Source organism: Contarinia nasturtii, unplaced genomic scaffold, assembly GCF_009176525.2.
Source record: "Contarinia nasturtii isolate CC-2019 unplaced genomic scaffold, AAFC_CNas_1.1 Cnas_scaffold_1964, whole genome shotgun sequence".
In the NCBI taxonomy this organism is placed as follows: Eukaryota; Metazoa; Arthropoda; class Insecta; order Diptera; family Cecidomyiidae; genus Contarinia; species Contarinia nasturtii.
This window is the reverse complement of record NW_022199294.1, coordinates 1,253,399-1,267,560: the sequence shown is the minus strand read 5'-3', so window position 1 is coordinate 1,267,560 and position 14,162 is coordinate 1,253,399. Positions and strand designations below refer to the sequence as shown.

The 14,162-nt window shown below is 35.1% G+C and overlaps 2 protein-coding genes across 2 annotated transcripts; one reads left to right on the top strand and one right to left on the bottom strand.

The window, feature by feature from the left end:
• Positions 1–88: 88 nt before the first annotated feature.
• LOC116347539 lies at positions 89–3,540 on the bottom strand. Its single transcript, XM_031778154.1, has 9 exons — positions 3,378–3,540; positions 2,813–3,213; positions 2,442–2,746; positions 1,972–2,241; positions 1,701–1,855; positions 1,479–1,560; positions 1,153–1,402; positions 909–1,065; positions 89–732 (listed from the first exon to the last, which is right to left on the bottom strand). Exons 1-9 carry the CDS (start codon positions 3,424–3,426, stop codon positions 551–553), a joined length of 1,851 nt encoding a protein of 616 aa, XP_031634014.1. The 5' UTR covers positions 3,427–3,540; the 3' UTR covers positions 89–550.
• Positions 3,541–5,109: 1,569 nt separating this feature from the next.
• LOC116347581 lies at positions 5,110–13,943 on the top strand. The gene is made up of 7 exons (XM_031778232.1): positions 5,110–8,711; positions 9,525–9,700; positions 10,852–11,007; positions 11,079–11,133; positions 11,569–11,680; positions 11,947–12,257; positions 12,884–13,943. Exons 1-7 carry the CDS (start codon positions 8,621–8,623, stop codon positions 13,036–13,038), a joined length of 1,056 nt encoding a protein of 351 aa, XP_031634092.1. The 5' UTR covers positions 5,110–8,620; the 3' UTR covers positions 13,039–13,943.
• Positions 13,944–14,162: the final 219 nt, after the last annotated feature.

Below are 14,162 nucleotides of genomic sequence, written 5' to 3'. Positions count from 1 at the left end.
TAACGTTTTTTTTCTTTTGATAAATAAATACTGTTATAACACTATATTTATAGCAATGATAAAAGTGAATAAAAATTCAAGACAACCGTTTATTTTCACTCTTGATCTTTATTTGTCGTTACTTGATAATTACAATTTAAACATCAATAAGACACTTATGGAATGGACTTTTACATATTTGCTCAAAATTTGTATAAAAAAAAACTATATTCATCTTATCTCAAACCATTCACCTCAAAAGAGGTGGATACGAATATACGAGATTCATTCATTGAACACTGGACGGATTCAATCTATATGTCGTTCAACGATTAGGTGAACAGATTAAAAAAAACTGGAGTACTTTTGCATTTTGTCGATTTAAAACTTATCTTATGTCTAATGTAAAATGTAAGTCGATGGCATTACAATATTCGACGCGATACTGTAAGTTTGATGGTTTTAAATGGACGGAAATCGATATTTTTTCAATTTTTGAATTTTTACCACTAACGAACGACGAATATGAATTTTTCAAATTTAGCAATCTCTAAATTTTGTTTGGTGTGATTTAAGGCAACACATTTCTTAGTAGAACAACTAAAACTGGTAAGGACATTGCCATCGTCAATGTGAGCGGTAACAGAATCGTTGAGGAACTACGAACAAAATCCCAATTGAATACTTTGATGAAATTCTCGTTATTTGACCAAGGATATGAGCCATCATCGAAATACATCGGACATTGATCACCTGAAAGAAAATCATTTTTGTTAACAGAAACGTAGTGACAACGAAGGCACATTCAAATAAGGTCGATGAGGGCAATTACTTGAGAGAAATTGAAAATAATTGAACAAAAATTCAATATATTTTTCAGTTATTTTCAATTTATCAAAAACCAAAAAAAAGTCGAGATGAAAACTTACGCTCTCTTTCATATTCAGTCATATCAAGGGCAACGACAGCTCCTTCAGTATAATTCCATGATGTTACATCTTGTTTGATATGGCAAAAGGCACCAACGGCTTGTGATATAAGCACTCGATTCAAATCAGCTCTTTGATACACCCAGCATCGATATTTCTGAAAGAAAAATAATCATACCGTTTACAGAATTACGTTTATACTTGAGAACACCGAAAAAAATTGAATTCGGAGCAAATAACTCACCGAAAGTGGATCCAAATCATCGTAGGTGATTAAGTAGGATTTCAAATTCTCTTTGAAAAATCCAATGCATCGCAAAATATAATCGGGATCGTGGTAGATATCAACTGGTCGACCCAAGTGATCCACGGACAAGCAGTAGTTTTCATCAATCATGACCTCTTTTTGATCAGTGCCACACACGGAAAAATCGGATATATTTTGTTTGCAACGAATGTCTGGCCGAGGACTAATAGTCACACCACCTAGAATACTGTTTCGTAGAAAGAAAGAGAGAGAGAGTGATCAAATGTTAAGATTTATATTAAACAAAAGATGATGGTTCATACCGTGTTTTGAATGGATGTTCGCCTCTTTGTGTAAAGTTAAATTTTCCGGCCACAGGGCACCTTACAGGAACTGGATTTTTTGCTGAAATTTATCAAAAGAAAACACGTTGATAGAATATCATGGTTTTTTTTTTCAATAACCGACATCAGATTTATCAACAAAAACTTGATTTTTGTCTTAACCTAATATCGTAATAATTAAACAATAAATGGTGTATTTACCCAAAAGTAGATCATATTTCCATTCTTCTCGATTTGGAAACTGTACCCACGAGCAAACGGTACTGAAATCATCTTTAATCACAGCCAAACCACGTCGGAATCGAATGATATTGTGATGTCTCGGTACGAAATCGTAGCATACATAATCCTTTTGGCTGAAATATGTACAAGTGATATTGTGTTAGTAAACATTCGTTGACAATGTCATGTTAACGATGGTAATTCGAGAAGCGAATATCTAAAGTTGTTGAAAACAATAAATTTGTTATACCATCCATCAACCGTAAGCCGTGCCATCATGATGCGCGTATCTCTTTGTTCTTTGCAAACATAAATGGTGCGTCGATAACGTGCTTTGTCTGGATAGTAAGTTTCAATCATGTGAGTTTCATTAATGAAAACATCAGCATCAATATTGGCCGTATTAACCCAATCGCCGCTAAAATTTTGTGGCAACCGACAGCCGGGCTCAACGACTTCCGCTTTCACTGGCGTGACTCGCATTCTTTCCGGGCTCTTCTCAACCGTTTTCAGTGTGTTACTATGATGATGTATAAAATAAAATGAAATATGTTTTGTTTTTAACCAGATATGTTTATAGTTATGGCTGAATAAAAACAAAAACACTAAAGTTAAATTGCACAAAAAACGAGACACTTAACTTTTGTGAATGTTCAACCTACTTTAGAGCTACTTTTAATAAACCACAAAATAAAATGGCCAATAAAATGCGGTACTCACCACTCAGCCGTAATTGAAACACCAATGTAAAGATCATCATCACGATTCTTCAAGAAGCAACGATATTTTTCATCTTTTCGACTTTCTTTTGTGTTTGCCACAGCAAAGTAATGATTTTTACCAATAAACCAATCACCCAAACAACTGTATTCGACGACACCATTGAATGTACCTGTCATTCCCTGGCATTGTTTGTATGTGATATTGAATTTTTGATTTGTTATCAAAAATTGTGTACCGGCCGTTTGACATGATCGAATTTGTGCATCGGGATGGTCACATTCACCCGTAAAACGGAAACGATTCTAAATCAAAGAAAAACTCAGTCACTCACTGTGCGAATGGATTAATACGACAATCAAGAAACAAACCTGATATGTAAATTGCCAGACACCTTCGAGCGACGAACGACAATTGATTGGAATGTAATTTTCATTGAACAGCGTAATTAATTGTTGATCATTGTTAATGCCGTGGCATACACGTTCAACCGTTGGTTCCTCGCCGCTTTCCAGTCCAACACATGGACTCTCGATTTTTTCAAATACGTTCAATGTTCGTGGATACGTCTTAACACAATGATAGCAATTTTCAACTTTTGATTTAAAAACAAAGGTATAGTCGGCACCATCTTTTAAAAATGTAACACATTCACCGCGATGCGACATTGATATGTCGTCAATGACTGTCTGTGTTGGATTGCCCAGTTCCCATGAGAACCATGTACCTCGTAATATCATTGGCATATGGCATTCTCCGTACGCTTGTTGAACTGTCCAAAAGATAAAAACATACAATTCCATTCAATATGCAATCAAAAATAAACGCTTTGAAATTCTAATTAAAACATGAGTAACTTTAGCCATTTCAGGGGTGTGGCTTAGTTAAAAACTAATGTAAGCACCGTATAGTTTTGTTTAATAAATATAAACTTACCATAAAAAATGTTTACAACTTGAAATAGCAACACTATTCTCGGTAACATGTTGTAATAAATTGAAACATATATAAAATGTCGAGGGTAAAATTAAACGAATATTAAAAGAAAACAATTTGATATGATGGAAACAACAAACAATTAGTTGCTGGTGCGACTCTTTAAACTATGACTGTACAAATGTCATACACACACATTAACGTATATGACAATATGATATTATTATTGTGAATGGGGCTTCACATTGTGAATGCGAATCGACATTTTTAGTGCTGTCCTCTATGGCTCATCGCACAAAAATTACGATTATTGGTTTTTTATGTGATATTTTGTCATTGATATGAAACGTAAATAATACGTATTTATGTATTTGGGGTTTGATTGTATTTTTTTACTCGCTCTTCACTCAGATTTAAAATCCTCGTGCTAAAAATGGATTTAAAATGTGATCTTTTTTTTAAGAGTTGAACCCTTTCCAAAATGGGATTCAATGATTCGGGGAAATGTTGAGGTTTTGTAAGTTTATTGTTCTACGGACAAAAGGCTAAAGATATTAAGTAGTCATGCAATCCGATTGTAAGCCCCACATCAACGGGTGGAAAATCTTGTAAAAAAGGCAAGACTTATAAAATGAAACAAAAAAAGGAGACTTTAAAATCTGCCTAATCTAGTTCATCGCATCGAACGATATGTACTGTGCTGCAACTATTTCAACTTTTGTGATTCGTTTAGATCGTGTCTATTCGTAACATTCATTCGAAATGCACGGTACAAATACAGTCATACAAATAAAATACAATGAAGCAAATAAAATGGGCTCTTCTCTAAAACTGCTTGTGGATAGATTTTATTATATATGGTTCGAAAAAGTAGAAGAAACATACACACACGAAAAGGAAAAAATATTATTCAAAATGTACATGCTCAACGGAGCGAGAGTGTAATTGAGATACGATAAGAATCCCGTACAAATATTTTCAAGTAAAACCTTTGAACTCTCTTTCGCTCTCCATCTATATCTTGTGTATATGCCCATCCCCCCTCAACATCGAATGTGTGGATTCAGGCTCTTTCGGAAAAATCATCGTAATCCTTTGAGTTTTCGGTAGGTCGTGCATAGATTTTTCGGCGTTGCGTATACGTGTTGGTGTGTGAGAGCGATGCTATCGCATGGTATGCCGAATTTCTTTTTCCGATGGATACTAGTACATTTTGACTTTGCTTGGGGTATGAATGCATATCATTGTTTCGTTCGTTCTTTCCGATGGTGACCCATGTATGTTGTGTATTTGCGCCATTCGTATTCAAAACAATGCGCATATTTAACTTTTGATACTACCCCAGTTTCAAGTTAGTCACCTTTTGACTGTGTATGAGAGCGCCCATTTTATTCATGTAGTTGTGCACAGGCACGGCAGTTGCTATTGTTGTTGGCTATGCTGGTGATACTGGTGGTTCTGCGTGCTTTTACAAATATTCGCATCTATATAGAGCACCAAATCGAGAATCTATAGTATATACTGTTGTGTTTTTTTGGATGTGTACAGCAAATATATATACACACACTGTGCGCTATCTGATTTTGATGATACTTCAGCGACAGTCTCCAACCGCGCTACGCGAAAGAGAGAGGGCGAATGAGAAACATGTTTTTACTGCATTTTAATACAAGTTCACACACAACTGACGCTATGGAAAATTGTGTTGAAATATAGAGTGCGAATAGACGTTGCCAGCATACGATAAAACGAATCGAAACGGAACACAACCATTGACGATTACGTCGACATAATCTCCCCTTTGGCAACGCAAACAGTCATTTCCATATAACACCAAAGTGTGTATGTTCTCATACATCTGCATTTTCCATTGTTTTGTTGGTTCAATTAAAAGCGATCGGACGACCGTATTAAGCAAAAAAAGAAACACACACACACCAAATCGAAGGGAAAAAACACAGTATCGTGGATTTTTCATCACAATTGAAGATAGAAAGGAAAAAGTTGCAAGCAAGAGAAAACACAGCGAGTGTTCAAGTCATAATGTGTTGGCGAATGGTTTTGGTGGTGCGATTTTCAGTGCAGCTAACGACCGTATGAACAGACGAATGTATGAAGTGAACATTGAAGCGAGACACCACATGAAATACAATCAAGCGAAAAATACCGAGAGCAAAAGAAATCAACAAAAAAAGTGAACAAGTGAAAAAGAATGTCATATACACAAATGGAAAATTGCATAGACAGCAATTTTTCGTTGTAAAATATTTTTTCCGTTTTCAATACGTGTGTGAGCGAGATTTTTGTTCTCACATTGTTGTTCACTGCGTGTACATTGGACACTCTCTGTGTGTTATATTTTTTTTTGTGTTGACGGTGGCACACTCAGTGCGAATATCAGTGTGTATTGAACGGTCGAAAAGTGTATATTGAAAAATATTTTTGTGCTGATTTTAGTCCGGTGGTGTGTGTACGCATTGTTTCATTTTTTATGTTTCTGTTCGGTTTGCCTCTATAGGTTTTCAATTCCCAAATTGCTGAATCTCGCTCTCGGTTTTTTTTTTCTTCATCAACAATCTAAGGGAATGTAACTCTGCATTTTGCTGCGTTTATCACTTGATTTGTTTGCGTTCAAACAACAATCCATAGCTGCAACAGTATTTCTAATCGTTCCATTCCAAATCGAGCATACAGTTTTGGGATTTGGACGAAGGAAAAAAAACATACACACACAAAATTGGTGATAGCAAGACTCTAAACTCATTTTTTTCCTTCTCTTTTTTGTGAGTCGAATTGACACAGAGACTTCGATCGAACGATTGATACAAAACAGGCTAATAGAATGGAATACAATAATAATGAAGTTAACCCGAAAATTGAAGTGAATCGAAAAAGTGAAATAGAATCCGATAAACGTGTTTGTGTCGTGCACGACATCCAATAAATTGAGAATTGAAGACGCTTTTTCTCATCCTTACACCAGTGTATTTGGTGTGTGTTTTTTTCTTTTCAATTGTCTTTTTTCTATTCTGCCTCGCTCAATTCGATATTTCGCATACCATTTGAGATTGTGTCTCCTCCTTTTTAACTCAGCTTATCAATAAAAGCGTTTGAAGTGAACGAAGAACATAAAAAAACGGTAACACATCGTTTACAAATTCATCGGCTACGACCACTTACGGCAAACAAACGAAAAAAAAAGAAAAAGAAAAAAAAACACACACAACATCTGCAATAAAATTGGAAATTGGCCCCGTCGACATTGCCGAAGAGTGAAAAGTGTGTGATGAAGTCAAAGAAAGTGTTGCCGATCTATATGGTCTATCGTTGTCGATGAAGTTGCATCGATAATTTCGGGTGTCGAATTACAGTTTAACGTCGCTAACATTTTCTCCCATTTCAGTCTTTCGCTCCGGTTCAGTGTTGTGTTGCGCGAAGCGAAAGAATGGCGTTTTTAATATTAAACTCTATACGAGGTTACAACATTCTCTAGAACATAAAAATGAACGAGTTCTAAATTCTTTTGCTCTAATTAAACATTTTGGTTTCATGGGAACATTTTGTGGAACACAGTACGCCCGCAACCAGAAAATATATATTGGGTTACCGTATCGATTCCTGTAAACATAATTTTCGTTTGAAATACCTCGAATCGAAAGTAAAGCGAAAAAAAAGGAACACTTTATTGAAAAACATTTCACGTTGAACAATGTAAATTTTTATCAATACAGTGTATCGAACCAATTATGAGAACAAATTTCGTGCAGCAAATTTTCGTGTGCAAAAAGGTTCTAGAGCAAACGGTTGAGGAAAATAAATAAATAAATAACAAGAGACGATCAAAAGAGTGAGTGGCAGAGAGTAAAGTGGGGAGCAAAGGAAATTTAATATACCAGAAGCGTATTAGTGGCCATTGTGGAGTGACATCGAGAGTTCATTTAAATAAAGTGTGTATATGTATCTCGAAGTAAATCTTGTGCGCGTTCATTGTGTGTACAAAAGTCGAGTGTATGTTGAGTTCATTGAATACAGAAGAACAAATGAGCGAAGAGAACGATAGAGCGTTGAACAAGAGAGCGAGAGAAGAAAAAAAAAAGGTTTCCGAAGGTCTATTTTCAATAGTGCATGAATGAGTGATATCATCTAAAGTGTTGTCATTAATGGTTTTGCTGTTTTTCGCTGTACACACAAATATATAACACTAAAATAACAATAAAATATTGTCGCAACGTAAAGTTGTCGACCCATCGAACGAATGGCAAAAAGTGGATTGAAGCCAAGAAATTGTTAGCTCCGGATTATTGGATATTATGAAATCGTAACCATAATTTGTTACGCTCTGCCACGGCACAATGTGATGGCACAATCAATTAGATCGAATGCAAGGATTACCATTATTATGCGTAATAAATAAAAATTTATTGACATAAAAAAACTAAAACTAAAGCAAAAACATAATTATTTACGGTAAAAGTGCTCTGTATATGTATGCATAGCGCGTAATGGGCCCCCGAACGTCATTCACTTGAAAAAGTTTTGTTTTGCGAAAAACAGAGTGAAAAAAAAGAGAAAGGAACGGGAAGAAACGGACGAAAGAAAAGGAATTAAAAAAGTGTTATCGCTCTGCAAGAGCTCAAGAGGAACGCGCCAAAGGGAAGGAACTGAGTTGTGATTAGACGAATCAAATTAGTCAAATGAGAACGTTAATTTTTGTGCATAAAACCTTAAACATTCTCGGGCTAAGTAAATATAAATAAAAACAACAAAAACAAAGACGAAGAAGAAGTGCGGTCATAAAGTGAAATCTCCAAACTATAAAAGAGAAAGAAAAGAATCATCGTGAAAAGTGAATGAAAAGAAAGAAAGGATCGCCCACGAAAAAAGGTTACCAACGATACACGTCAAAGATAAAAAGAAGCGAAAGAGAGAAGAGAAAAAAGAACATCTTGATATTCTGAGCTTTCACGTTGTTTTAACATTAGCATCGGCATCCAAAAAGCAGCTAATTTACATAAAAAAAACTGTTCCAACAAGGAAATCATGTATACGAAAAATGCGAAGCATTCGAACGAAAACGACAGTGCCGACATCGACATCAAATTCATCAGTTACAAAAAAAATAACAACAACAACAATAACCAAACGCAACAAAATTTTACCTCGAGAAAAAAAATCTAATTAAATTTCTTTGTGATGCTATTTAGAGATAGAGCCATTTCTCTTTGAGCGCACGAATCCGGACAATGGCTCTAATTAATTTGAATAGAAATGACTATGTTTTTACCATATTCATCATCATGCTGGTGGTTTGCGTACAGGCAAGCTCATACAAAGGTAGGTTTTGAAAATGACCAAGCGACAGGAGCGATGTGCTTTTGTTTTGAACCCATTAAAATTGCATTTAAAGTAGTAGAGAGAACGGTGTGCGGTAGAGAAATATACCAAGATATATAGAGAGATTGCATAAAGAAACGAGAAAAAAAAGCGAACGGCCGAGATTCGGAACGTGAGTGTAGAAGAAGAGAAAAAAAACTACAAAAATACGATATTTGTAAAATTTTATGCGGCACACAGCTGCGATTTTCCCCCGCAGCATGTTGCCAATTCGGGCCGAGTAACTATAGCTTAAGCCATTCAACATGCCCCTTGTTTATAATTTTATCATCTTTTTGGTCGTGATTCCGTTTTTCATCGTATTGAAATCTCTTGCCACTCTTTTTTTTCGTTCGACTGTGACAGTCAGCGCAAAAGATGTGAATGGATAACGTTTTAAGCCCATTTTTGGATTTCCTGAGAAAAGGAGCGCACAAAATGTGTGAAAGATGAAAAGTCTATAATGAATGTACGATAATAAGAGGAAAATGTGTGCAAAAAATTAAAGCAGATGAACGAAAAAAGTAGACAACAAAAAATAGAAGAACAAATAATTCGCTTTCAACTATGCTGTGCATTTTGAATATAAAACATCGTTCTTCCTTTTGCATTGAATAATTAAAAATTCTGTGCATTTTTTCTCTTTCTCTCTATTTTTTTCATTTTTTTTTCATTTCGTTGGTGTTTTGACGTGGTACTGGAATATTCTATCTTGACCATTTCAAACATTGTGTATGTGTGTGTGCACAAACGGAAAATGCCATAAATATACAGACAGTGGATACGGAACGGGCAAAAGCGGCAAAGGCAGTACATCATTCAATTCACAAAATCGTATTATGTCATCGGATTCTGCTTTATTTACGACAAGGAATAATACAAAAGTGATTGCTCAACGTGGCGGCCTAGCTATTTTACCGTGTGCGGTAAAGTGGAATCCGACTGCGACGGTAAGTTATATCAAACACAAATATAAATAGGAAAGATAACAAAAAAAACGTAGGTAGCAAAAAATATATCACATATATACTGAGAGAGACTGAGAATCTAGCGAAGCGTTCACAATTTGAATCCTTCCCGTTTTTGCCATATCTTCGTCTCTTCGGGCGCACTTGATGTGTTTGGTGTGCGCTCAACATTTGATACGGCATTATAAATCACACATAAATTTTGTTCATGCATCAAATAGCACAAACGAAAAAGAAACAACACACAGCAACAATGCTGAGAAAATGTATAACGACAACAATACCACCACCATCAGTAGCAGCAACAGAAGCAACAAAAATTTTGAAACAAGAATAACATTTCGACGTAGCGGGCAAGAGTGTAGAAGATGACAGAGCGAAAACTATTCGTCTATGTGTCGTGGCACAGGCATAAAATATTCAAAATATGCACCGGTGTTATATGGTTGTACATGTTGAGTACATGGGCACGTGCAACAGCCAACACAAAAATAAATGTCTCATAGACGGTGAGAAAAGCGAGAAAGCGACAAAGATACCGAAAGTGTTGTTCAACATGTACCCTTTGTTTCTTTGAGTTCAATCAGCGATATATATATATAGTTTTTTTTTTTCATTCTTCGCTCTCGAAGAGCCACTTTTACGTGTCGACTGAGTGTACATGTTTTCGATCCAGTTCGACAGGCACACGGTGTACATGCACATTTTCTCTCGTTCTCTTTCACACGAATGATTACAGGAACATCAACAGCAACAACATTAGCGCACCCAGCGCATTTTCCAAAGGAATCAAGCAGTCGTAATTAATTCATTTGTCGACAATAAATCAATGAGTGTTTATGTGAATCTTATGTTTTGTTACCATATATTCAGTTTTCATTTTCTATTTTAACTTGTAAATGAATTGCTTTCTGGCATCGTCAATAAATCCAGCGGCAATATAGTAGCACAGAGAGACATACACGTTCACCAACGTATACATTTTGTGTTACTGTATGGCGTTGCATTTACATTGTGTGTCACCACATCTTTCTCTCTTCAATATTATTCAAATGAATTTCCTATTCAATTTGTCTGTGCTAACGTATTTATGTTTGTTCGTTTTTGCTTTTGGTTACTCGTTTCGCTTGCAGGTATCATGGATCAGAAGAAGAGACTTTCAATTACTTACGGTTGGTTTATCAACATACAGTTCAGACGATAGGTTTCTCGTTGAACATGCCCGACATATGGGACATTGGTCATTACGGATCAAATCGGTTCGTGATGATGATCGAGGACTTTACGAGGTACTATTAATGTACATTTATTACGCACACTTTTCTGCCACATTCACATCGGTAATCTTTTTTTATTACAGTGCCAATTATCCATTCATCCAACTCAATCGATATTCATTGAACTTAAAGTTGTTGGTATGTCCTCCTCCTTTTTATCAATGTTTTCATTTCACTCTCTCTCTCTCTTTTATCATAAATTAGATTAAGTTTGTATACAGTGTTTGCACGTTTTGAAAGCGTATAAGATACTTGAATTGATTTTGTTAAACACATTAAATAGACGAATCATTTTTTATGCCATATCATTTGTGATTTGTTACCCCCTTTGTATCATGAAATAATCGCATTCTCCTTTAGTCAAATAACGTGTACAAGTCATTTAAGTCAGTTGAAAAAAGTACCGAGACGAAGATTTATCGTTCATTTTTGTCCTTTTTCACCATTAAATCGTGTGCGTCTTAAGTTTATCAACACATTTAATAGGATTTCCTCTTTCGTTTCGTTTCTTTTTTTTATTATCTTATCTTTCTCTCAATGCGTTTTACATTAAAATAAAATGAAATTGTGCAGAAGCGGTTGCCGATATAATCGGAGCTCCGGATATCCACGTAGATGAAGGATCAACACTGCGCTTAGAATGTAGACTAAGAAGGGCAACCGAGAATCCTGCTTTCGTTTTCTGGTAAGAGCTTTTTATCCTCATCACATTTTTTGCCGTATTTTTTTTTATTACACTCCACGTACTTGCACTTGATACATTTTTAAAAAAAGAAGCATTTTTTGTTCGGCCCAACATTTTGTAACATACAAAAAATAATGTTCCGTCAAATCAGTACATGATCGATTTTCATTTATTGAATCAAGCAAACATAAAAAAAGTTTTAATTTATCTATGTTTTTCATTACTTTTTTTGTGTGCTATTGCCGTTTCAAACGAACTCAATCTAGGTACCACAATACAAAAATGGTTAACTATGACACACACAATGGATTTTCAGTGTCTTCCACATTATTACAACCATTGGATGAACCGTATGAATCGAATGCGGCCAGTGTCAATGGAAAACATCCCCCAAATGCCACCATTACACCGACAAATAAAAATGCGCCAATATCGAAAACTAAAAAAACTACCAACTCACCAACGCAATCAATTAGTATACTTACCATAAATGAAGTGAGTTTTTTGCATAAGGGCAATTACACTTGTGCACCATCGAATGCAAAGCAAGCCAGCATTACGGTTCATGTTTTAAGAGGTAATATTAATGTACATTCCAAAGCTATTAAGCACATTTCTATTGCGCGTTCATTGTTATTCTTTTTCATCCACTCATTCGTTCAATTCCTATCAAATTTTTTGTTCGTCCATTCCTTTACTCTCTCTCTCTCCCTCATTCTCCCCCATTTCCACCAACCAATCTCGCAATCACCCCAAGCACATATTATCGCCAAAGCTCTATCACTCTACAACTCTCATTCACATATACATATTATTAATTTTATTGAATCGATTTTGGTTTGGCATATGTTTCGGTCCGCTCTTTTCATGTACTTACTTATTTTCACATTCATTCATTTCAGTCTCTCCATTTATTCGTTATGCTATTCGTACATTTACATTATTTTTGTGCTATAATCTGGCAAATTACATAATTTCTTTTTTTTTTGCTCGCTCTCGCCACTTCACGTACTTCAAATTTTTGCTCGTTCTCCCAGAATTTTCGATATATTTGACCGTTTGTATAATGTTGTTGTGTATTTTTTTCTCTCTTTTTTCCGTCGATTTTTTTCTTTTTGCTGCAATGTCTTTTGTGTACCATCCATGGCTCGGCACTACCATTCGGGGGATGTTTTTTTTTTTTTTCAACGGAATTTATTGTAGATGAAAAACCGGCAGCAATGCAACATGCAAATGGAAGCATAACTACCGATGAAGATATTAAATCAAACTCTAGACGTTCTCAGTTACCAATGAAATCAAAGCATATCCTATTAATATTTATTTTAGTCTCTGTTATAAAATATGTTTATAGATAAAAAAAAATTTACAACATTTTTGTGTTCGAAAAAAAATTATATATATATATATTGCGGAAATGTTTTAATGCTGCACGGCCAAACCGCAAAATAGTAGTGCAACCGAACATCAGCAACAGCAGCAGCCAACAATAATAACAACATACAACCACTACGCATCACATAAAATATGTATGCCATTGTGGAAGTAACGTAAAAAAAGAACCTAAAAACATTAAATAGCAAATCTGACTGACGACGATTAAGTAAATGAAAGAGAAAAAAACACTATATATATAAAAAAGTAAATATAAGAGCCGGACAGCTAAATTGAGATGGCAAATACAGAAGATGAGTGTGAGATAGAGCGAAAAGAAACACATCACATTAAAAGCACATACAGGATATATGCCATAAAGCGAATGCAGTAATCTCGAACGGATGCCAGCGTTAGATGATAATAATGAATACACGTACGTAATAAAAGCGATACAGCAACAATATTCCTATAACTCTCTATAGTACATCAACGGATTTCAATTGAAACGCATGTAATATTTATAAAAAAAAACTACTAAAATAAAATGGAATGATGAGGCAAAGAAAAAATCAAGCAAGTACATACAAAGATGTATCTGCTGTGGCACACTCACAACGGAACAAATAATAAAACGAACAGTGAAAGAAAAAGTGGATCCGTTGTTGGGGATAAAAAAAGCATCAAAGCATACTACATATATATATTGGGAACGGTGACACGACAAGTGGATGAACGTAATAATTAGAAGATTACTAACTATTAAACTAAATGGCAGCATTCACATATGGTGAAAATAAGGATAAACCGAATCGAATGTAATTCAGATTTATCATTGAATCGTGTTAGAAAATGAGGGATATATTTTTTTTTTGGTTCGTTGTTTTCTTTTCGTTTCTGTACTTGGTTGATTTAATAAAGAAAATGGAAAACTATGATCATTATTGTAATTATTATTAAAAAAAATTTAAGAAGACTTTTCATTCTGTTTGTAATTTTCTGGATGGTGGCTTTTCTCATTTGTGGTTGAGCTGTAATAATGGTTAAGCCACTAAATTTCTCACTGCGGTCTCGGGTTAATTCTGCCCTTTTATCTTTGTATGTTTTG